This window comes from Mytilus californianus, unplaced genomic scaffold, assembly GCF_021869535.1.
Source record: "Mytilus californianus isolate M0D057914Y unplaced genomic scaffold, xbMytCali1.0.p SCAF_1, whole genome shotgun sequence".
Taxonomy (NCBI): Eukaryota; Metazoa; Mollusca; class Bivalvia; order Mytilida; family Mytilidae; genus Mytilus; species Mytilus californianus.
In genome coordinates this window covers 15,842,583-15,868,396 of record NW_026262581.1, presented here as the reverse complement: position 1 = coordinate 15,868,396, position 25,814 = coordinate 15,842,583, and the positions used below count along the sequence as shown (strand labels likewise).

The following is a 25,814-nucleotide window of genomic DNA, read 5'->3' as shown; positions in this document are numbered from 1 at the left end:
ATTACAGGAACCAGTGTTTAACCCTTCTTTATTCAGTGTTTAATGACTTAAAAAACCCTTCAAAGTTCCCCGCAAGGCATGTAAAAATAATGCATGTATCATCGTTAATAAGATGTGTATTTTGATGTTTGTTGTAATTACGACGATAACCTTGTACATTTTATGATATTATTTATTCTTTTCCATTTGTAAATGTCTAGTTTGCCATTTGAAGGAGTCAAAAATATCACAATTGTAATGTTTTCACCTGTCATGTCTGAGTAATAATGTGGTCTTAAATTCTTTGTTCAGTCGCATTGTACCACACTTGTTAATTGAAGACAGGAGAGGTAATAAGCTTTTATATTTATACTTTCTTACAGGCAATATTGTACAAATATATTAATTATTTTGATTTGAATTTTTTTTTCGAAAGGAAAGTAAATCAAAAGTTTGATATGAATTTTCAAAAACATCAATACTTTAACATGTGTTTAATAACAAAGCATAAAGGAATAAGAAACAAACAAAACGTAGCTTGGCTTGCTATGATAACTTCTATCAATAGAATTTAAATAGGTAGTTTTACAAACTCATCAAAGGAGAAGCGAAAGATACCAACGGGATATTCAAACTCATAAGTCGAAGATATAATGCGAATAACTTAGTACACCAAACGTGTATTTCTTTTATACAAGAATAATGATGCTTGAATCAAAACAATAGGAAGGCTAACATAGCTAAGTAAATTAAGAGGATGAAGAGCATTGACCACCTACAATTCCTAAAACGTGTGCCAAATCTTGCTACGGTCATCTATGTTTTGGGATAGAAACCATTAGTTTTGCGAATTATTTATAAGTTTTATGGACGGCAAATTTATAGACAATACCAGTATTTCAATGATATTTCATGCAAGCAAATGAGTGTTGAATATTTGGGTGGTGATACTCTCAAGGACTTAACATCGATCCAGCGGTTGTAAAACATATTATTAAATATACCCCACTTAAAAGTAAGTACATAAAACGCGTGTTAACACGAGTTCATATACAAGCATATACAAAAAAGCAAAAATTGTCGAGCATAGCTAGGAAACTAAATTAATCCACTAGATAACGGAATATATTACTACAAAAAGATCGACGAGCTGAAAATATTTGAAACTCATTTTGATTTATGTAAACAACCCTCCCACACTCACAACTAAAATTAAACACTCCTGTACCATTTTCATCAATGTTTAGTGCAGACTCCTAGTTTAATGTTATCTATTTTCATAACTGGAAATTGTCTCGAAATAAATGAAACCAGTTGTAATATTGATTCAATTATTTATTACATATGTTATATGGGATCGTTACGAACACACATTAAGAGTAATCTGAAAGTATTGCAATTTTATTTTGATAAATGTGAGTGTAAGATATAGTTGAAGTAGAAATACGTCAACTAACAACTTTGGCAGCACTAAAATAATATATATAACAATAAAAACGTAACAAAATGTACTTAAACCCTGCTGGTCTAGGTATATTATGTCATAGTTGTTTTAATGTTTTGATTTCAATCAATAGAAAACCATAGACACTAATATATATTAAATCTGTTGTTTGTATATAAAACAGATTCAAATAGGAAGCCATGAAGCCTGTTATAGTATTTCTTTTTTCGATACTGATTGTTGTGGATTCTGTGTGGCAGAAACCTGGATTTTGTGGAACATACGAATGCCCAGAGTATACTCTGGACGAACAAGGAAAGGTAGGGTTTTGTTAATACGTGCTAGTTGGGAAAAATCTCTTTTCCGTCTAACAGTTACGATGGTGTAAGCTTTGTCTTTTGGTCAATTTTTGAGTGTTTATGTTTAATTTTATATAAGTAATGATTAAGATATTAAGGCAACAGTAGTTTACCGACGTTCAAATCTCATAATCGATTAAAAAACGAAAATTGAGGGAACCGCATAATCGCACAAATATATCGAGACCGGTCGCGTCGACAGGGTAAAAAGTAAACTAACAAAAATACCGAACTCCGAGGAAAATTCAAAATGGCAAAATCAAAAGTTTAAACACATCAATCGTTGGATAACAACTGTCACATTCCTGACTTGGTACAGGCATTTTCTTATGTAGAAAATGGTGGATTAAACCTGGTTTTATAGCTAGCTAAACCTCTCACTTGTATGACAATCGCATAATTTTCCATTATATTGACAACGATGTGTGATCAAAACAAACAGACATAACAGGTAAAAATGTCAAAAATAGGGGTACAGCAGTCAACATTGTGTTATAATCTTAATCACTATAAAACAAACAAATATTTAACAAAGAAACACAAAAATATACCATAGCACAATAACACAATGACGGGATGTGTAAGTACAGAGCCACTATTATGTAACAAAGAAACACAAAAAGGCATATAGACAAAGTACTTTAGCAAAAATGAAAGACAAGAATACAAAAACTTTACCATAGAACAATAACACTATGACGGGATGTATAAGTACAGAGCCTCGTCAATTGGATATCACCTCTCCTGCTAATGATGCACCAACCGTCATGCGAATCCACACTTCGTCAAAATGTTACAATCGGAAATCAGACACAAAATCCGCAAAAATCCAGTTCAGACGACTATTCTGGTATCTTAAGATCTAAGACCGGGAAATCATGTAGATAGTGAGTTGAGAAACATACATCATAGTTTAACCAATTCGTGATAGTGACTGTAAAATTAACGTAGCGTCGATTTTAGTAGTTCTTCCTCATAACTTTCTTGCAGCAGTTTGTTTGTAAGCAGCAGCACTCCTTCTTAAATGAGTAATACCACCATTTCATTGCATATAAGATAATAACCATCACTGGAAGTTAACCAATCAAATTGTCACCCCTTTTTCCTGTTTACAAGCTTTAGTAACCATGTAACGTCAAGTTTCCAAAAATATTTTATAGAAACAGAAATAAAAAAAGAATGGGGCTTTAAAATACCCAAGATATGTGTATGACTCAGAAATGTTTTACTGCAATGAAGTGTAGGATTAATTTCCTTCAACTGTCAAATTCAATGGAATATTTTTTCGGCCCTTGTTCGCATGAAACCGGATGTGACTTACTATGATTGAGTAGTATTACACCTAAAAAAAGCTTTTTTGTTGAATAATCTGAATGCGATTATTTTCCTTTGAAATACTGGTTATTTCAAGCATTACTGTAAAGTTTTTTCATAATCAGTTCAATAGTTTAGGAGAAATCTAGTACAATGTAAGACGACATCTACAGCGATTTGAGCAAAATTTCTTCAAAAAATTCAAATCCTGCTGCATCATGCTAGAATATAGTATGGACCAATAAATGATCAAATATTCATCTCTTCTGCATACAAACAGTTGAATATGATACAAAAGCTGACTCTAAGATGATAAATACCACCAATGGACCTCTTTGTCTTCATTATAAGGTCTCTTTTGGTCCATTTATACCTCTCATTTCCTCAAAATTTGAACTTTTTAGGTCAATAAATCAAAATTTTGGGATAACTATCACACATTTAGGCAAGATGCAAGAAATGTAATAATAAATGAGTAATTGAAGTGTTCAAGCTGAATGAACTTTCAATATAAAAGTTCACTTACTCCATGGAGGTTTCAATAAGTCCTTACGTAAAACTTAAGTTTATGCCGCGCTCCATAAGGGACATAAAATGCATCCCTTTTAGTGAATAATTTGTTGTTACTGCTTCAAAAACAATTTCATTTACTTATAACTGTATATTTCTTAAAGTATTAGGAAAACGTTTTCTTTCATCGCAAAATATAATATTTCATTTTTGCATATTTCACAAAAATAGCATGAAATTTTAACAGATGAGAGTACATACAAGGTCAAAGGTGCATGTGCAGCTTCCCTAAATAGAAGTAATACCACCATAAATATTGTTTTTCTCCTATTAGTCTTTGTTAAATTGGCACATTTAAAAAAATGTGCAGAATTTATGTTTGTTTCAAATAAAGAAATACTTGGCATGAGCAAAGTTTTATCCTGTCCAGTACTGCAGACAAAATTTCACATAACATTTCATTTCATAGTTTCGGTAGTATCATGAATCTCAAGTTCAATGAGATATATGAGATGCAAGCAATCGCTGAAATGTGTGTTATTGAAAGACAGGACATCATCAATTTATCTGAAAGTCAAATAAAATAACCTTGGAATTGTATGCGACTGTCATTCAATTGAGAGGTTTATCTAGCTATAAAACCAGGTTTAATCCACCATTTTCTACATAAGGAAATGCCTGTACCAAGTCAGGAATATGCCAGTTGTTTTCCATTCGATTGATGTGTTTGAACTTTTGATTTTCCCATTTGATGAGGGACTTTCCAATTTGAATTTTCCTTGGAGCTCGATATTTTATTATTTTACTTTTTTGCAAGATGTTTTGTTTTTTCAAAACCATTGTTCCCAATATTTTAGTCACCTCCGCACCGTTGTTCATTTATTCATATCGTTTAACTTTTATTTGTTTACGGTTACTACACGATTAAAGGGTAAATGGTAACGAAAGAAGTTTATTTTTAAAATATTCAAGTCATTGGTAAGGCACTTTTGTAACTTTAGAACTTAATTTAGTAAAACTTATTACATCTGCTCTTTCAAAATAATTTAACATATCAACTATATTATTTCAGGGATATGAGAAACGCTTTTATGCCACTGCAACATGGGTCACAACTTCTGCGGCTGGCAGTTACAAAAATGCAACCACAACGACATTTTCTAAACTGCAAAATTATTTAAAACAGTTAAATATAGAAGGTATTTAAAAAAAACAACCTCTAACCATATTCAGATATTTGATTTTAAGATCAGTTCCCTCTACAGTTAAGTACTTTAATAAGATAAAAACAAAATAGTTGCATATTGATGGAAAGAACCATGTTTTCACATCCGTATACAAAATACATGAAAAATAAAGAAAAAAGGTCTTTAATTATACCGAGAAAATAGATCACATCAATGCAAACTTAAATCTAAGAGTACTATACAAATAAAAAGATGTGGTATGATTGCCAATGAGACAACTCTCCACAAGAGACCAAATGACACAGAAATTAACAACAATCGGTCACCGTACGGCCTCAACAATGAGCAAAACCCATACCGCATAGTCAGCTATAAAAAGCCCCGAAATGGCATATGTAAAACAATTCAAACAAGAAAACTAACGGCCTGATTTATGTACAAAATAATGAACGAAAAACAAATATGATATACAGCAACACACGAAAACCACAGGCTCCTGGAAATTTGAACATGCTCTCAATCCCATAGAACTTAATTATTGTCTCAACACTGTATGAGAGAGTGTTCACCAATGATATTGAAAGCGTTTTATCTGTTTGTAAAATGCCGCCTTCTCGTACTCTTATACAGTATGAATGAATATGTTTGAAATATCAATTAAAAAAGTGGTGTTTAACACGATACAATGCCGTGAACACTGTTAATTTGAAACTATTGGTAAAGTAGTTTCATTGAAAGAGTGACAATATATTGAAGAGACTATGATTTAAAACATACGTTCCTCAAGATGGTATCTACTTTGTGATGCTGATATATTGTATTGGTGGTACAGTTATCTTGCTACCAATTTCACCATGCCACTGAAATCTTTTGTCGTAGTTGTATGCCAAAGTATGAAACAGACCTGAGTGCATCTGTGGCAATCTTTATTTCTAGTTCAGATGGATACACCATAGGTACGATGAAAATAGTCTCCAAAGACTTTGTGTCTTAGATATTCCCCATGTCCAAGCATATACAAGTTTTCTGAATAATCAATGACAACTAACTAAAAAACCGCTTGTCATAACAATAACTATTACAGTAACAAATCGTTTAGACAATATCAGCAAGTTGCAATTCACTTGTAGAAAGACCTGACAAAAAGGAATAAGCGATGAAATGTGCAATTCAAACGGATGAACAGACCTAACAATTCTCAAACACTAATTCTGCCTAAAAAGATGTTCGATGAAAAATTCGCCACAATCATAGTATGAAGTTTCATAACCCCTCTACATTTTCAGAGAAAAACTATAATCATACATATTTGGTGGAAACTGGAGTTATTTTCATTAAACACCCCAAAGACAGAAACAGGGCACTTCTTCTTTTTCTTCTTAATTGAAGGTCTTAAACGATATTCTAACAGCTTAAAGCAAATTCCAGACGTCCTTGGCTTACACTTATGGCAAACCCTGTTTCTTAAATATAAAATCTACAACAGTTTGTGAAAGTACCTTATCAAGAGTCATCAATAAACTACATAAATGACTTTTTATACTTTCATATACCGCCTCATTCGTTGCACCACAAAGTAGTACATCTTATTGACGAAATGAAGGCACCAATGAAATCACATGTGTCGTGACGTTTTCTTTTAATTTCCTATTCTAATGTTTATAATATCAACTAATTAAGTAATTATACCCACGCTACGAACTAGAGCATTATATAGTTTCTTACCTTTCTGGAAGCTAACTCAAATACATAATATAGGAATACAACCTTACTGGGATATATGGTCACATAAAATGAGTAGAATATCCTTAGTGATTTTGATCTGACATGTCAAAGTTCAAGGTCTTTGCCGAAAAGCTGCTACCAGATGCTTAATCAAATACTACAGATGTAATCCTACTTGAATATATGTCACATTAATTTATAGGAAGATCCCTTTTGATTTTAAGGTCGATAGTTCAAAGGTAAAGGTCATACTTACCAAAATAGACCGAAATGTGTATAGAAAAGTGGATTTCGGATACTATTCAAATACTACAATTGGGTGGATATAGAGATGGAATATGGTCAAATATAATGAGATTAAGATACCTATTGATTTTGAGGTCACTACATCTGAGGTTAAGGTCATATTTACTAACAGAAGCTTTAAATTTCTTCTGCATGTTTGTCTTCATGTTCATCTTCATCTCCATGGATATTTTTTCTCCAAAGGACAGGTCTTCTACACTTAAACAAAAAGTTCTTTCCATAGTCCGCAATGAAAGTAGGACACCTTTATCGACATATTTTAGCAGTCTCTTGTGACTAAACAGGGAATTACAATGCATCTAGGAAATCTTGGCAATCTATCCACGCACAAAGAAGCATACTTAAATCTGCTTCCTATATCATCAGGTCTTTTTCAATCAGCATCTTTAAATGTAGAAGGAATAACAAAAACATTTGTGTTGTGTTCAAAATTTTGAATGAGCAAATTTATCTATCAGATACAGATTTAGAAAATGTATAACAAGCTGCTATTTTATATAAATGCATTTGAAAATTATTTTGTCATTTACAGCGATGTCAATACCGTATGTAACTATGATGTTCCCAACAGTTGGACTGAATGTAGTTCAGAATTTCACCCAGTTTTTCTTCATAAAACCATCTCTAAGACCACCTCCTGAACCCACCGACAGCAGTATCACGATAAAAGAGGTTCCACCGAAGCATTTATTTATTCGGTAAGATATGGGTTAATCTTTTAAATCGACTTGTGGTGTTGGATGATACCATAGCTTAATAGGGTCACTCATATTGGTAGGACTTTAATATACTAGTAAAACAAATTGAACTGGATAATAATTCCTATCAGAGCTTTAAATTAAGAAATAGGTGCAGGAATGAACAAAAATTAGAAAAACAACTCCTGTACATAAAACTGAAATTTCTTTTGACATGCTTGAAAAATGTCAAAATGTCATAAATAGGATTGCAGTTGAAGACCAGAACCATTAGACCATCCTTGCATCACTTACAGTTCTAAAAATTTTCTATAATATTATAAACTATATACCCTTATCAATTTTTCCGAAACGCAAATAGCAACTAAAAGATTTCAATGAAAGAAAAATAACTAATCAAAGCACAATAACAGATTGGAAAGACCGAAAAATGAAAAGGTCTACATGCAAACAACATCGCATATAAAATGCAAGACTACTTACACTCTCACAATTATCTGCAGCATAATGACAAATATATTCTCAAGAACATTCAAAAGACATATTTCAATATCTGTGCATATTTGATTCTTTGTTTTATTTACAGGACAGTTCCGGGACATGTAAGTACAACAGCAGATTGGGTTAAGCAGGCAAACCTATTGGCAGGTGCAATTAACGACACTTCAAAGTACTACAGTACATTTTTCTTTACCGCAGAATACAGCATTCCGTCAGAAAGTGGCAAGCGTTATAGTGAAGTGTGGTTCTATGCAATGCATTGATGATAACAACATTTGTTTTGTTTACATATGATGCTTCTCATAAAACGCGAATAAAGAAATTGATCTCAGCCTGTGTGAAAAATTAAATGTGATAAACAGTTTTTGAATATTATTTGTTTGAAATTTATTATTCCTCATCGTTTCACTCTTGGTCTGTTGGTTTATGTGTATATATGTTGTTTGTAATTGAACAGAGAGACATATAAAAAACACCCATCACTTTAGACATTTTAGTGTGGAGTCTGTCTCTACTGTTTCACTGTATTGCACACTATTTAAACTTTGTACCACAATGTTTGATGCATCAACCCAAACAAAATTGTAAATATTTGGGTTTAAGTAAAAACAAAAATGTTTCAATCAACACGGGTGCAAACAATTTGAACCCTAGCCGATACATATGTCATTATATTGGATATGTTTCTTTGAATTATCCACAAAAGTTTTTTCATGACACTATTGTTATCCAAATGGGCCCTAACTGTGTAACACTGGTTGTGGATTTATCTAAGACACAACACTCGTCCTTTTACTTCATCATCCGCTATGTTTACATATGATGCTTCTGTTGATACGGAAAAAAAAAGAAATTGATCTCAAGCTGTGTGAAATATTTAATTTGATAGATTTGATATAATTTGTTTGAAGTCTGTATAAGTCATCGCCGTTTTACTCTTAGTCCGTTGTTTATAGCTTATAAAAGTTAACTCTATGATGTGAAAGGCCGACTAATTGCCCGATGCACGAAAAAAAAAAACAAAAAACCCACGCGTAAGGTTTATACAGTGAAATCGAAAAAATATTAACGTTTATTTTAAATTAAGGAATATATCTCCCTCTTGCAAAGCTCTGATTCCATGCCCGGCTTTGGCTATACTTTGTTGTCCTTTTTGGATTATAGCTCTTCATCTTTTCAATAAGCTTAGGATTATAGCTCTTCATCTTTTTAATAAGCTTTGGATTTTCAAATATTTAGACCTTGAGCATCACTGAAGACATTTATTGTCGAAATGCGCATCTATGTGTCCTTTGTGGCCTGTTGATTCCCTTTTGGTTGGGTTTTTCGGTTTTTTTCCATGAGATTGTCAGTTCGACTTCGACTCATCTCTTTGGTACCTTTCGCCCCCTTTTTATGTATTTTCTGATCAAACATTTTTTTTTTGTGTTTTGAAATGATTTACTTGTCCCGTGAAAAACATAATTGATATGAATGTGCACCAACTACAATTCAAATGTCAGACAAACAAAATTTAAAACATTCAAACAATTTGTAATTTAAAAAAAACTTTAATAGTTCTTACAATATTTTATTGATAGCTTTTAAAAAAGAGACCACCCTGCAAATGACGTCTTCGCTTCTTGCCTGCTTCAAGTTGACCCGCTTTGGCTAACAGAAGAACTGATTCTAATGTAACATACATCTCCAACTGGCAATTGAACTAATATTGTAGCGGTGGCAAGCGAAAAGTGACCACCAGAATATAAGTTGACGTTGAACCGATAACATCGGAAATTTTTACAATTACTACTGGTATGTGTGAACCACCAGCGGGAAATGCGACAACGGAAAAAACAAAAACCCCAGCAGATGTACCTGTAAAAATGCCCGTGTGTTTGTTATAAGCATTCCCAACATTCATCGTAATATTATCGAAGATGAAGGTGTGATGCCAACCAGGACTAAGTTCGTCATTTTCCATGTATGCGTAAAATGCTTTTCTTGGTTTTCCTACTTATCTTGGGTAGAGGTTATTTTTTCTGGAAATGTAAAAGTTTTCGTTAGAATAGCCGCATAGAGATTCTTACTATACCCTATATACAGCTAGTCGTTTAAAATATAAGGTTCTTAACTAATAACAAAATGTTAAAACAGAATTGGATGCATGTTACACAAGATGGGTTCCACGTACTGAGCACAATCTGCTAACCCTTCTTTAGCAACTGAGAACACCCCCGTATTTTGGCGGGGTTCGTGTTGCTCTGTCATAACTTTTATTGAAGCTTTTTGTAGAATGTTGGTTGTCTTCTTGTCGTTTTTTTTTCTTTTTTACATGATTGTGTCGGTCTTTCTTCGACTATTTAATGCCATTATTAACAGTGTTGGCTATAAAGTGGCGGTTAATTTTCGTTGGCTGAAGAAGCTGGAGTGCCAGGAGACAATTCCAATCAATTAAGATTGAAGTAAAACGCACCTGTCGTGTACAAAAAAAAATGAAAACAGCACTTTATAACTTTTATGCGTCCAATGCGCTTTTCTGGATTTACCTTCACCAGGAACGCTCAAAACCGAATATTTGAAAGTCAATATGAGAATCGAAACAGGTATATGTCCACTTTGCCTGATGGATTTGAAAGCTTAGTTTCTTTATAATTTAAAAATTTTTAAACGGACAATTTTAGAAAGGTTTGTTATAAGTCATGTCAGCACCGAAATACTGACTACTGAGATGATGATATCCTCGGGTGCTCGTTTGAAATCACAGCATCAGTGTTGACAAGCTAGTGATACAATAGTTGATAACCCCCTCAAAGAGGAGACATACTTGATTATATTGTAAAACTTTTCACACACATTTACCAAAAGCGGAACTCAAACATTAACAATGTATCTACTTATGGGCGTACGTTTTCCAACAGATTTAAAATACCAATCATTCTTTGTCTTTTACTATAACTGAAGAGACCTGTTTCTGTGAAAATAATATTTCTACAGCGATTTTATTTGATCTTAAAGATAATACAATCAATTAATCAACCAATCAAGACATCAAGCAATCAAGCATTACATAGAATGTGTGTATTTCTTTTCGAATATTAAAACCTAAATACATACACAGACGAGGTTTCTTGTATTGTGAGACATGATTAAAACAATAAAACGCACAAAAAGTGTACGAACATTCTATTGCCATTTGACAGTAAGCAATTGAATAAAAATTTTGAAAATGATGCTTTTTCAGACATTTGTTGTCAAAAGCAGTTTTTAAATTATTCACAACTGTCAGTTTATTTCACAAAACAAATTTATTAACAATATAATTGTCTAACAAAGATATAGCCTCTGAAAAAATCCGTTTACCTGTCCTTCAAGCAACCGAATAGAATTTTTACTAAAGTGTCCGCTTAAACTTTTTATTTTACTTTTGGAAAACTGCAGTTAAGGAAATGAAAAGACCATAACACATACCATGTTATAATTTTATATTGGTCAACTTGACTCTAACATTGTCTCACGACTACATCTAATATTACACAAAGTAAAATGAACAATAATATTGAAGCAAAGGGAGGAAATTACAAACTGAATGTTTAAGTACAAAATAAATGTAAGGTTACGAAATGACTTCTTCTGACAAAATGTATAAATTAGAGGGAAAAATCCATACCTTGGAGGAGCGAATTATATTTCCACAAACCACAAGATGATACACGTTTACCAACGTTTCTTACTTGGCCCTATATTACACATACCATCGGTCATATAACGAAGATACAATTAAGGACTATTTTTGTTTTCAGTCAAGTGTGGCAAAAAAATCTCCAAAGATACTAAACCCTCTAGCATAATTGTCTAATTGGCAATTATTCCGCATCTTGCTATTTTTGTCTCATTGACAATCAGAACACCTCTTTTTATTTTTATACCTATGTTTGTTTAATTCTAAGGTTACTTTTTCGTTTTTAATTTTTCTTGTGCACTGTAAGACATAAGATTAAACAAAATATTATATACAATAAAAATTCAAATTTAAAGTTACAAAAAGAAGTAAAGACAGTAAAAATTTTACGAACATCAAGTAGATTTAGTTGAAACACCATTTTACGAACATAAATTTCCTATTTAGATATTTTATTGATCATTCTTAAAAAAAGAATCTACCCTGTTCCACATGTGGTACCTGTCGTGTTGCTCATGTAAGTACAAACCCGGTAATGAGTCTAATTCGGTAGGTTACATTCGCGGTAAAGAAGGACGGTATTGTAGTTACGACAATTGGGCCATATCCGTCGTTATCTGTAAAACAGATATTCAATAACGGTCAACAAACTTATGATGGCGTCCGTAAATTTTTTCAAAGGCTTGGTTTAATAACTTCCTTGTGAGCAGCAACCCTTTATCCATGCTGGAATGTTACTACATGAAAATGGAAAATTCACAATTGGAAAGATAAAATCATCTCTTTTGTCTTACAGTTTTTGTTCTCAACCGACCCTCGTTGTCAATTTCTAGATTGAAGTCAAGATATGAGGAAGACCTAGCTGTATCCTTTGTTTCTTTTATTTCAAGTTAGATGGGATAGATGCGTTTAACATAGTCACCAGAGACCTGCGATTTACCGCCCGATTAAGTCTTGTAATATAATCGTACTACACCAAAAACCGGAGTCAAAACAAATTATATAATTAACGTTATGCATTTACATAAGAAGGAGACATAAATGATTTTTCACATATTTGCCTTAATCAGATCTCAACCAATGTATTGATTTATTGGTTTGATTGATTTGAATGATGTTTAACGCCTCCATCAGCACTATTGTGCTATTTCGTTGGTGTCAGACTTCAATTTCGGAGAAAGCCGAAGTGCCTCGTGAGAACCACCGACCGTCGGTAGGAAATCTGACAATCCTAGTCAGTAAAGATTAGATTCGAGCGCACCTGCCTCGTGCGTGATTAGAACTCACAACATCGGTGTTGACAGGTTAGTGACACAGCAGTTGGACTACTAAGGCATTTCGTCCATCGAGGCCATTGATTTATGGGCATTTGTGTTAAATGGATTTATGTTATCCTTTGATTTTAAAAAGTAAAATAACAAAAATACCGAACTCCAAGGAAAATTCAAATCGGAAAGTCCCTTATCAAATTGCAAATCAAAAGCTCAAACACACCAAACGAATGGAAAAAACTGTCTTATTCCTGACTTGATACAGGCATTTCCTTATGTAGAAAACTGGTTTTATAGCTAGCTAAACCCCTCACTTGTATGACAGTCGTATAAAAATCTATTATATTGACAACAATGTGTGATCGAAACAAACTGACATAATAGGTATGTTTTACATTTCTTACCGATATAACATGTTACTTTTATTATTCTTCTCTTAGTTTATTGATTTTGTATTTACATTGTGTCATAGGTCAAATTTATTTGTTCAGTGTATGTTCATTGGTGTTAATATGTCCTTTGATTGAGTTAAGCTATTTCAGTTGATATTTTATAGTGTGTCTTTCTATGTTGTGATACACTATTGTTTCAGAAAAAGGGTGAAGGTTTGGTACCATTAAAACGTTTAAACCCGCTGTATTTTTTTGCACCTGTCCTAAGTCAGGAATCTGATGTTCAGTAGTTGTCGTTTGTTGATGTGGTTCATAAGTGTTTCTCGTTTCTCGTTTTTTATATAGATTAGACCGTTGGTTTTCCCGTTTGAATGGTTTTACACTAGTAATTTTTTGGGGCCCTTTATAGCTTACTGTTCGGTGTGAGCCAAGGCTCCGTGTTGAAGACCGTACTGTGACCTAAAATGGTTTACTTTTATAAATTTTGACTTGGATGGAGAGTTGTCTCATTGGCACTCATACCACATCTTTTTATATCTATATGACATAATAAACATAACTTACGAGACATTTTGTCCAAATGTGCTTCTGCTACATCGAATTTGGTTCTATTTCTACATTAAGTGAAAACATCTATCTTTGCAGCATTACACATTATATACGAGGTCGCAATGAATAAATTTTGGAATTTTAATAAAGGAAAAGTACTGAACCACAAGTATCATTATTCGTATTGCAGTTTTTTTTGTACAAAAAATATGCTCAAATAATTCACAGCTGTTTGAAGCTCCCGTAAAACCAATAAATTAGCAATAGATAACAGACGCGCTTTTCATTTACCCAAGACCCATCAGTTGTGTTCAAATCAAAGCAGTTCGAAGGCAAAATCAATTTACGACTCTGAAGAATCTTGAAAGCCAAAAAGTCTGCAAAATTTGTGACAAATCTTGCAAAGCCTGGGTTGATTTAAAGAATTTTATTTCGTATGACATAACGTTACAGACAATGGGTTCATCAATAATATTCCATGATAGCACATGACAGCTGACTACTTGGCTGGTAATACGCTGGAAACTAAACGTCCAGCAGCAGTGGCATAGATCAATAATTGCAAAAAGTAATACATGTAACTTAAGTCTATTGGTGAAGACCGAAATGTCATGTTTGGGTCGTAGGGTTGCTGTCTCCTTGATGTGTACCACACATTCTCTTTGTTTCCTTTTGGTAAATTTAAAAACCCCAAAATTTAATGTACACTAGGGTCGGTAAGCATTGAAATGCCTTGAATATATATATTCGCCAATGTCAGTCAGCAGGGTTTAAGAACATCAGTTGTTCGACCTGCTAGTCAAATGCGTTTTGTTAAAATATACTTTTTCAGTCATTTGCTCTTTTGAAAAATGTTGTTTGTGCTGTATTTAGACCCCTCTATCAAGAAATTTGTTTTGCATGCATACGTATAAAAATTGCGGTTTTTATCCAACGCAATCATAGGTTTGAACGTTGTTTTCAATTTAGACTTCTTATATTTTTTCGTTTGGGCTTGTATTATATTTGCCTTCGGGTTTATATGATCCGTTCATCCTATTTTGACTCTTTCAAAATTCAAGAGTCTATCCTAAATTGAGGTAAATTATATGGCCTTCCAAATACCGTTTCGATTTTTAACATCACTGAAGAGACATTAATTGTCGAAATCCGGATATGGTGTACAAATGTTTGCACCTCTTGTTTGCGGTATACCATTTTTTCCGCAAGTTTATTGTTTTCTGTTTGATAATAAGTTAATAATAAGATCTATTTTGTTACATCTTGTGGTCCGTTTATTTGGCAATCGCCAATGGCAGTCAGCAGGGTTTAAGAACGTCAGTTGTTCGACCTGCTAGTCAAATGCGTTTTGTTAAAATATACTTTTTCACTCATTTGGTCTTTTGGAAAATGTTGTTTGTGCTGTATTTCGACCCCTCTACCAAGAAATTTGTTTTGCATGCACACGTACAAAAATTGCGGTTTTAATCCAACGCAATCATAAGTTTGAACGTTGTTTTCAATTTAGACTTGTTTATATTTTCCCGTTCGGGCTTGTATTATATTTGCCTTCGGGTTTATATGATCCGTTCATCCTATTTTGACTCTTTCAAAATTCAAGAGTCCATCCTAAATTGAGGTAAATTATATGGCCTTTGAAATACCGTTTCGATTCCTAACATCACTGAAGAGACATTAATTGTCGAAATCCTGATATGGTGTACAAATGTTTGCACCTCATTTTTTGCGGTATACCATCTTATCCGCAAGTTTATTGTTTTCTGTTTAGTATTAAATTAATATTAAGATCTATTTTGTTACATCTTGTGGTCCGTTTATTTGGCAATCAACAGTCAGCAGGGTTTAAGAACAACAGTTGTTCGACCTGCTAGTAAAATGCGTTTTGTTAAAATATAGGTTTTCAGTCATTTGGTCTTTTGAAAAATGTTGTTTGTGCTGTATTTAGACCCCTCTACCAAGAAATTTGTTTTGCATGCACACGTGTAAAAAATGCGGTTTTTATCCAACGCAATCATAGGTTTGAGCGTTGTTTTCAATTTAGACTTGTTTATATTTTTTCGTTTGGGCTTGTATTATATTTGACTTCGGGTTTATATGATCCGTTCATCATATTTTTACTCTTTCAAAATTGAAGAGTCTATCCTAAATTGAGGTAATTTATATGGCCTTTGAAATACCGTTTCGATTCCTAACATCACTGAAGAGTCATTAATTGTCGAAATCCGGATATGGTGTACAAATGTTTGCACCTCATGTTTGCGGTATACCATCTTTTCCGCAAGTTTATTGTTTTCTGTTTGGTAATAAATTAATAAAAAGATCTACTTTGTTACATCTTGTGGTCCGTTTATTTGGCAATCGCCAATGGCAGTCAGCAGGGTTTAAGAACATCAGTTGTTCGACCTGCTAATCAAATGCGTTTTGTTAAAATATACTTTTTCACTCATTTGGTCTTTTGGAAAATGTTGTTTGTGCTGTATTTAGACCCCTCTACCAAGAAATTTGTTTTGCATGCACACGTATAAAAATTGCGGTTTTTATCCAACGCAATCATAGGTTTGAACGTTGTTTTCAATTTAGACTTGTTTATATATATATATATAAATATATGATTCTTTTCATTTTGCCATAAAAAAATTTAATTTGCTCATTCGTTGAGAAATTAAGTATAAGAGCAAGTGATATTATCTAACAAAAATTGCACTTCAAATAAACATTTTTTGGTGAGATATGCTAAGAAATGGGAATGCTATTTCACTTACTTTTAATAACACTACTTTTAGCCAACAACAATGATACAGATTCGATACTACAGAATCAATTATGTTATCCTTTCAGTAATATTTTGTATCATACCATAAAGCAAAGAAACATCTCTTTGGTGACGAATATAACATTCTTCCACATGATCATGTAACACCTGATTAACTTCTGTTAACGCGGACACTTGTTTCTCTAAATTCAATATTCGCTGAACCAATTGAAGTTCAAGATTTTTCAACATGTTTTCCAAATCGTTCGTGTCATGAAAATAACAGCCCTGCAAAAAAGTTAAAATTGTAAAAAGTAATGCAAGGATATACTAATCGACTTTAATGTAAGAGATAAGATTTATGCATGTAAGTCTGGCTTGCCATTATCAAAAAGTGTTTGAAATGGGGTTATGATTCTTATCTGGAAACATGACATGTTAACTTGATTTGACAATAAGTTCTTGGGAATAAAATCATGCTCAGTCCCAACAATTGGAATATATATTTATATATATTTATGTGAATATCGATAAATAGTAAGATGCATTTGCTTACTTTTTTTATTTGGAATATACATATATTCGAATATATTTGTATTACTTCATATTACTTGGTCTACCAGTACACATTGCAAAAAGAAAATATTTAACCATCTAGCAAAGCAAACAGAGTGATATTCATCTCGCGGTTGATACGACATTGGAGGTTGTAAATAGTATCTCGGTTATATGTTGTATTCGCTATCTTGATTTTTCAAAATTCTAGAGATTGAGCTTACTTTGGAGATGTCCCTAATTAAAGCTGGTGGTAATAAGAAAAGTAACAAAACCAGTAATAATTTACTACTTTAAGCAGCACAAACGTTTAAACGGTATACACATGCAATAGCCATAATCATAGTACTGTCATCCGACATTCGAAGGACAACAACCCTCACCTATCAAATTATTTGGTCTAACCATGTTATAGGTTGACTTAGATGGTTCTGTTTGTTCTGCTTAGGCCTTGTTTGGTCTGAATACTCTTAGAATTTTGATGTATTTTGCTTTGAACTTTTGATCACAAGAGACCCTGATGAGGTTTTTCAATAACACAGGTGTTTGACCAAAATTATGATTATTAGTATAAATTAGTAAACCAAAAGACCACATTTTTTATTTGACTCCGTCTCATGTTTTAAGTAACAGTTGACACTTTGTGAACATGTTATTAATATTTGATTGCAGGAAAATAAAGATGCAATTCTTCCATTTGTAGAATTTAAAATTTTTTTCTCAATTATTATGCATATTTTTAAACGTTCCAAATTTCTGGGAAAATGGCACTTTACAGCTCGTTTGACTATAATAGAATATCAGATTCCGGTCCTGAGCGACGAAAATAATTACGGGTAAAAAATACCTCTAATGCTGTCTTCTCCCAGGAAAATAATTTCATTTCCATCTCTATTGGGTATATTTTTCAAAATCAAAACGCTGCTTTTAATAGTAAGATTGTTAACATTCCTTTGTACGTTACCATTGGGTTTTTGCAATATGGAAGTCCAGGATAATTTATTTTTTACGCTTTAAAAGTGCTACATACCTTTAATTATTATTTGTTGGCAAAAAAATATACGAAATAAACGTGTTGTTTTCAATTTTTTACATCACTGGGTCAATACCTCTGCTGGTGGACTATCAGTCCCCGAGGGTATCATCAGCTCGGTAGTCAGTACTTCGGTACTGACATGATTTATAACAAACTTTTCTTAAATTGTCCGTTTATAAATATTGAAATTATAAAGAAACTAAGGTTTCAACTCACCCAGGCAAAGTTGACCTTAGATGAATTTGGCTATTTGTTTTAGGTATTTTTGTCATATAGCTCTTCAACTGTTTCGGTACTTATACATCCCTCGGATTTCAAATGTTTGGCATTGAGCGTTCCTGATGAAGGTAAATCCAGAAAAGCGCTTCGGACGCATGAAATTATCAAACGTGTTGTTTTCAATTTTTTACTAAATTCCGAAAATGTGTCAAGCAACGCTTTATTAATTGTGGTCATTATGGCATTAGATTGACTTTGACAAAGATTTGGCAAATAATGCTTAAATTGATTAAAATGAATTAAAAAAGAAAGAAACCAGTAAAAGAAAAACAAAGGATATGAGATATCCATTCATGACACTAAATCAGTACATGCAAAGCAAAAAAACACGAAAAGCAACGAAACAGCGCTTTTATTGCTGTTCTTCATCTCAAAATCACAGTGAGGCCTATTTCGCTTCTTCATTGTACATTAATAGTTTTAGCTGACGTTGTTCGAAATATTAACATGCTTTATCATTTATGTATAAAGAACAATATAAATACAATGTTTAATTGTTTATCAATTGCCAAATAGAGTTTATTTTGGTATAATAAATAGAAATTTTCGAGGAAAATGGAAAAGACAAATGTTATTTTTTCTTTGAAACAATAGAAACCATACAGTTATCCGAATTCAAGGTATAGAAATGCTTAAATTTCATAACATGACTTTGCAATACTCATGAAATTCACCTGAGCTTTTGATTTTGCCATTTCATAAGGGACTTTTCATTTTGAATTTTCCTTGGAGTTCGGTGTTTTTATTATATTACTTTTTCATGTTAGCATTTAGACGGTTCGGTAGTATCAAAGGACACCCTAGTTTAGTGTATTCGGATGACGACCCTCCTTTGTTTCCGCGTCCTGTCAAATTCGTCGGGAGCTTAACATTCAATTTACTGGAAATTCACCACAAGAGCAGCACCTTGGTAGGGTGGTCGGTGGGGGAGAATGATCGGTATAACAAAGACGACATTGAAAAAAGTCCTGGGAAGATCCCAAGTTAAAGCGGATGCGTTACGAAAAGTTCTTACAGAGATCGAAAGCGTTATCAGAGACCGCACAATAACGTATTTTTCGCAGGATATCCGAGATCAAGAGCCGTTGACAGCGTCATATTTATTACAAGGGAGGAGAATATCGTTGGAGAACTTTATAAACACAGAGGACAATATGATAACACCAGAAGAAGGTAAGAAACTTTTACAAAAGAAACTAACTAACATAGGTTCTGTTGTATTATCATGGACAATTCATTACGATCAATGTGGAAATTATGTGTTATAGAAAATGTGATTACAGAACTCGATGGACTTGTTCTAGCAGCAAAGATTCGTTCATTAATTGGACTTATTACTACACGGCCAATTGTTAAACTTGTCCCACTTAAAATATGAACAATTAACTCATAATGAGGCCCTCAGAATGATGTAAATTACATTTTTTCATTATAGAATTTTTTAAGATTAAGATTTCGTTATATGAAAAAGTTCTTCATTATTTCATACCCACAATGTCAAATGTTTCGGATGCTAAACGAAATATGTCGCCTAATGACGCATATTTTAAGGAAACGCAGCAAAATTTGCCAAATTAACAATGGCAGTCGTAAATGACTGCCGGTCAACCGCCATTTAGAGCGGATAGTGCTGCCTAGAACCTGTGTGCCAAATACCATAAACTAGATATAAAAGAGCAATGCATTCAAAAACTAACAATTAACTTAATTCAACTTTATACCTTTCTCTTTCGGGAAATTATGTGGTGAGGAAACAAGGAAGGCCTCTAAAGCGAGTTGAATAGTGTTAAGAAAAATGCAGTTACCAATAATTTGTTATCGGTCAAATGTTCACCATATTGGCATATACATATGGAATTATTAGATATATCGTGGTCTCGTATGTACCACCACAGCAGGTTTGAATGCCACATGTAATCACCCAACAGGTCACTGGACAACAAGTTCCTGGTCAGGGATTTGTTCAGACTCTTCAACCAACGCAGCCCACAGCACTTAATACTGTTCAAAATGGTGAGGTTTTAACTATACCTATTAGTAATGATGTTTTTACCACAAAAAATAAAAAAAAACAGATTTTGAATTTAGAATATATTGATTTGGGTCAATTAATATACAAAAAATAGTATCTAATATTGACCATCCTAAAAAAGTGCTAGGTGTTGATGAAGATGGGGACATTTTAATCGAAAGAAACAAATATTCAAAATCATTATTTAATATTGGCAAATAATTTGATTAGCTATATGACTATCATTAGGGGGGCTAATGCACCTTTTGAGAACATTTCTGAATATGACAAGCAATGTCGACTTAGAAAAGCTCTGGATCATATGCGTGCATAGGAATTCATTGATGGGCAAATATGGCTTCAGTTTGTTGCAGTGGGCATAAATCATGTTCCACATACAACTTCTCACACACTTCACACTGTTAACAGACCTTGCTTCGATTACAATTTTAAGATTGTTTGTACTCGTATGAATTGTGTATATAGCCATTTATGTATAAGATGTAGAAAAGAGGCGAAAGATATCAAAGGGACATTCAAACTCATAAGTCGAAATTTAACTGACAACGCCATGGCTAAAAAAGAAAAATACAAACAGACAAACATCAGTACACATATACATCATAGAAAACAAAAGACAGAGCAAGACGAACCCCACCAAAAAACTGGGGGTGATCTTAGGTGCTCCGGAAGGGGAAGCAGATCATGCTCCAAATGTAGCCAGTTCCATCTAGTCTAGTCAATTTAGTGAACAACCTGCAACTAATTGCAACACAAAGTTTTTCTCTGAAAAACAAGTCTGTTACTATCTATAAACAACATACTAAAACTATACAAAAATATATTTTGCGGAAAGTGGTGTAATTTATAAAAATGTTTTGTAGTAAAAGTAAGGTTATATGAGTTGCTTCCCCTTATTTGCCAAAGTTGAAAAAATATAATTATACAAAAAATGTTCCGTATTTTTTTAAAACAGTTGAAATAATACATTACAATACATAAATTATTTCAATTTAAAAGAATAATATTACAAATGAATCACTTTCCTGTCTCAAAATTTGTATATTTGAATAAAGATATAGACCGAGATTTTTTTCTGTTATTTTACAATCCAAGAATCTAATTCTCCAATATAGTGTTGGTAAGTAACCTATAAATAGAAAACTGTACTGAATTAGAGTAACAAACTTAGGCACATTCTTACTTGGTATGTGAAATAATTCTGTCCCTGTGTTAAAGGCACAGACAGTTTATTTTTTGTTGGGGGAGGGGTTCCAGAAACACATGTTTTGTTCTTTATAAAAAAAAATTTATTGCAAGATTCTAAATCTTGAAGGTATTTTTTCTCCACAACTTTAGAAAGAAAACAATATATTTTTTTCATTTACCTTCTGGAACAAACATGTTAAGATTTAGAATCCAACAATGTTTCATAAAAAAATAAGAATGATGAGTGTTAAATGATTTTATGTTAAATATTTTTTCACAAATGAAAATTTCAGGCTCCTCCAGCAAATAGTTACTCATGTAATTTGCTACGATCTCAGTACTCACACACCATATAAATAAAGCTTTGACTGTAACACTGAATCCACTTTTCACTTTGGTTACTAATTGGATGTGTACTTATTTATATTTTAGTTGGTGCCAACAGTATTTATTCATCAACTATAATTACTAAGCTTTGAACTAGCTATGAGAACTCAGTGTCTTATAGTTAATTGGTTATATACTCCGTGCTGATCTTTTTGAGTTGAACCCTTTCCAACTGGGTTTTACAATTTGTTCTTACGTTGTTTGCTATTTCAGTGGCGTAGCATTTTTATGTTTCACTCTATTCGGTCCTGCCTTTTTTTTATTAGTTTATCCTGACTTTTTTTATAATAAATTGTCATCCTGCATTTTTTTTTGCCAAGTTGGTCATCCTGCCTTTTTTTTTACTCAAAACTCCTGTCCTGCCTTTTTTTTCAAATTTCATCCTAGCCCTTTTTTCCTTCAGTATGGCCACGAAGTGGTGTATTCTGTTTTCACAAAGGATTATTACATTAACTATTTTTGAAAGTATATGTCGGTTTTTTGTTAGAATCTCATGATGAAAGGATGACAGTGGAGAACTTGAGAGGCTATCGACTTGGATATTGAATTTGCAACATCCAAAACGTCTTGTCCAAATTTTACACAATAATGGTGAGAAAAATCATCTTCCAGGTGTTGTTTTACATGTGACAAGTTTGACCAGTCATTTACAGGAGACAAAATTCAAAATTATTTTATTTTCATATCACATGTCGTTTGGCAAAAATAGTACAATAAACGTTTTACCTAGTTAAATCCTTAATGCTGTCTCCTTGGCTTCAGACTATCAGACACCACCACTTTCATTGTTAACAAGATTTTATATATAATAAATTGCTTTGAACAATAGGAAATTGAGTAGAATTCACAGTAGATTCAGACTTTGACAGAAAATGAATAAATATGTAATATTATATCATTTGATTCAAAAAGTTAATGTCGTCATTGAAGATAACATTACAAGCCTCATGTGCTTTTAACCAATTCTTTTAATTTATTAAGATTAAAATTTTTTTTCAAAATTCATGTGTACGCCCGGGCGTTTTGACGTAAACGAAGCTACGCGCCTGTATTTAAATAAAATTGAGAATGGAAATGGGGAATACTGTATGTCAAAGAGACAACAATCTGACCAGATCAAGAGCAGATAACAGCCGACGGCCACCAATGGTTCTTCAAAGCAACGTGAAAATCCCGCACCGGCAGGTGGTCCTCAGCCGGCCCTAAATAAAAACTGATCCTGATTATTGGAGGGCTGAGTGCTCGCAAACAGATTTAACCCTGCACACTATGAATATGATTATCACAAGTCAGTGGCCCTTTATTACTTGGTTGTTATTGTTTGCTGTCTGTCATATTTGTTTTTCGTTTATTGTTTTAACATTAATCAGGCTTTTGAGTTTCTCGTTTGACTTGTTTTATATTTTGACGATGAACTATAGTTGTTTACTCCACACCACATCATTGATATCTCTTGTGGAAAGTTTTCTCATTGGCAATCATACAACATCTTCTTATGTTTTTAAAGTGAGGAGATTTTATAATAAGTGATGGTTTCATTGGCAAGCGATTAAACTTACTACCAAGAGATCACTGATAGAGTTTAGTGGACCTTAAAAGCTAAACATTTATATTCTTTTGGCATGAGATGTATTTCTTTATATATTTTTATAGTTTCGTTCAAATGAGTTGAATACAGGTCAGCATTCCGGAAGCAGAAAACAGCGTCTTTAACATTGATAATTTTTTATATCTGTAATAGAGTATATTTATGAATGAAATTGCCTTAAACAATATCAGATCTACATTTAGTTTTCGATCTATGAGTTTGACTGTCCCTCTGGTATCTTTTGTCCCTCTTTTAATGCTAATTAAGTGAACTAGTATATGTTCCTAAATTTAAAAAGCTTATATATCTGAAATTAAACGTGGATATTGATAGACCTTGTTAAATAAAATTAGCAACCCATTAAGAGAAATCTGCAATCACATCGTCTGTGTTTTACTGTGACTTCATGCAACTCAAATATTGTAAAAGTAGCTAATGAAAAAATACACAAAAAAGACTACAGTCAATGACGATGCAAGGACACTAGAAAAATGACTTTTCCAGCAATTACATGTAACATGACAAAATTGAAGTCAGTAACCAAACTGATTTACAGCTATTTTTTAACACAATCATTTTTGTCGAGCCTTCGACTTTTGTTGAAAAAGCGAGACATAGCGATCCTACATTCCGTCGGCGTCGTCGTCGTCGGCGGCGGCGGCATCCACAAATATTCAATCTGTGGTTAAAGTTTTCTTAAACTATCCTGGATTTCTACCAAACTTGGACAGAAGCTTGTTTATGATAATAAGATTGTATCCAGAAGTAAATTTTGTTTAAAAAAAATTCCTGTTTTCCCGTATTTTTCTTATAAATGGACTTAGTTTTTCTGTTATGAAACATTTCTTCACTCTGTGGTCAAAGTTTTTAAAATTTTAATAACTTTCTTAAACTATCCTGGATTACTACCAAACATGGACAGAAGTTTGTTTATGATCAAAAGCTAGTATCTAGAAGGAAATTTTTATTAATATTTTGTACTTGTCTATCCATATTTTATTGTCGAGCCTTCGACTTTTGTCGAAAAAGCGAGACATAGCGATCCTACATTCCGTCGGCGTCGTCGTTGTCGGCGTCCACAAATATTCACTCTGTGGTTAAAGTTTTTGAATTTTTAATAACTTTCTTAAACCATCCTGGATTTGTACCAAACTTGGACAGAAGCTTGTTTATGATTAAAAGCTAGTATCTAGAAGGAAATTTTGTTGAAATTTTGTTACATTTTTTCCTTATTTTACTTATAAATGGACCTAGTTTTTCTTCCAGTTAACATTACATACAGTCTGCAGTTTAAGTTTTTAAAACATTTATTAGATTCATAAACTATCCTGGATTTTTACCAAACTTGGACAGAAGCTACTTACAATCAAAAGATAGTATAGAGAGGAATATTTTTATTTTTTTCCTCATTTTTGTTGAGCCTGTGATTAACAGCAAAAGTAGGCGAGACACTGGGTTCCGCGGAACCCTTACGAATATTTGTTTATTATACCTTCACGTATAATTACTATAAATACATAATCGAAACATAAGATAAAATTTCAAACTTCCACAAAATGCAGATATTTAAAACTGAGTTTTACTGTGTGTTTGTTTATTCTATATTGTCTAGAGAAACTAGGGGAGGGTTGAGTTCTCACAAAACATGTTTTACCCCTGCCACATTATTGCACCTATCCCAAGTCAGGAACCTCTAGCCTTTGTTTGTCTTCTGTGTGTTTTTTGTGTGATAGTTTTGGTTCATTTGTATGTACTGGAGTTTAGGGTGATGTCCATTTTGCTGAACTAGTGTACAAAATAATTAAGGGGTCAACTGAAGCCCACCTCCGTGTGCCAGATTTACTTGCTATGTTAAAGACCCTTTAGTGGCCTTGTTTTCTCTTTGACACATTCCCTGTTTCCATTCTCCAATTTTTCGTTTTTAAAAATCAAACAAGAAATAACTAAGATTTTAAAATTTTCATTATATATGCCCCTCACTTAGGGGCATTATGTTTTTCTGTCTGTGCGTCTTTTCGTTCGTCCGTCTGTCCTGCTTCAGATTAAAGTTTTTTGTTAAAGTTTTTGGTCAAGGTATTTTTTTATGAAGTTGAAGTCCAAT

The 25,814-nt window shown here is 32.9% G+C and overlaps 1 protein-coding gene across 1 annotated transcript; it reads left to right on the top strand.

The window, feature by feature from the left end:
- Positions 1 to 206: 206 nt before the first annotated feature.
- LOC127714108 (heme-binding protein 2-like) lies at positions 207 to 8,398 on the top strand. Its single transcript, XM_052220081.1, has 5 exons — positions 207 to 329; positions 1,608 to 1,743; positions 4,679 to 4,805; positions 7,357 to 7,522; positions 8,109 to 8,398. The coding sequence occupies exons 2-5, from the start codon at positions 1,624 to 1,626 to the stop codon at positions 8,284 to 8,286; spliced, it is 591 nt and encodes a 196-aa protein (XP_052076041.1). The 5' UTR covers positions 207 to 329; positions 1,608 to 1,623; the 3' UTR covers positions 8,287 to 8,398.
- Positions 8,399 to 25,814: the final 17,416 nt, after the last annotated feature.

What these genes read in the sequence shown, in the direction of transcription:
- LOC127714108 (XM_052220081.1), top strand. Translation starts at nt 1,624, where the DNA reads ATGAAGCCTGTTATAGTATTTCTTTTTTCGATACTGATTGTTGTGGAT. An exon ending in CTCTGGACGAACAAGGAAAG is followed by an intron (nt 1,744 to 4,678) that starts GTAGGGTTTTGT and finishes ATATTATTTCAG; the next exon opens with GGATATGAGAAACGCTTTTA. An exon ending in AAAACAGTTAAATATAGAAG is followed by an intron (nt 4,806 to 7,356) that starts GTATTTAAAAAA and finishes TGTCATTTACAG; the next exon opens with CGATGTCAATACCGTATGTA.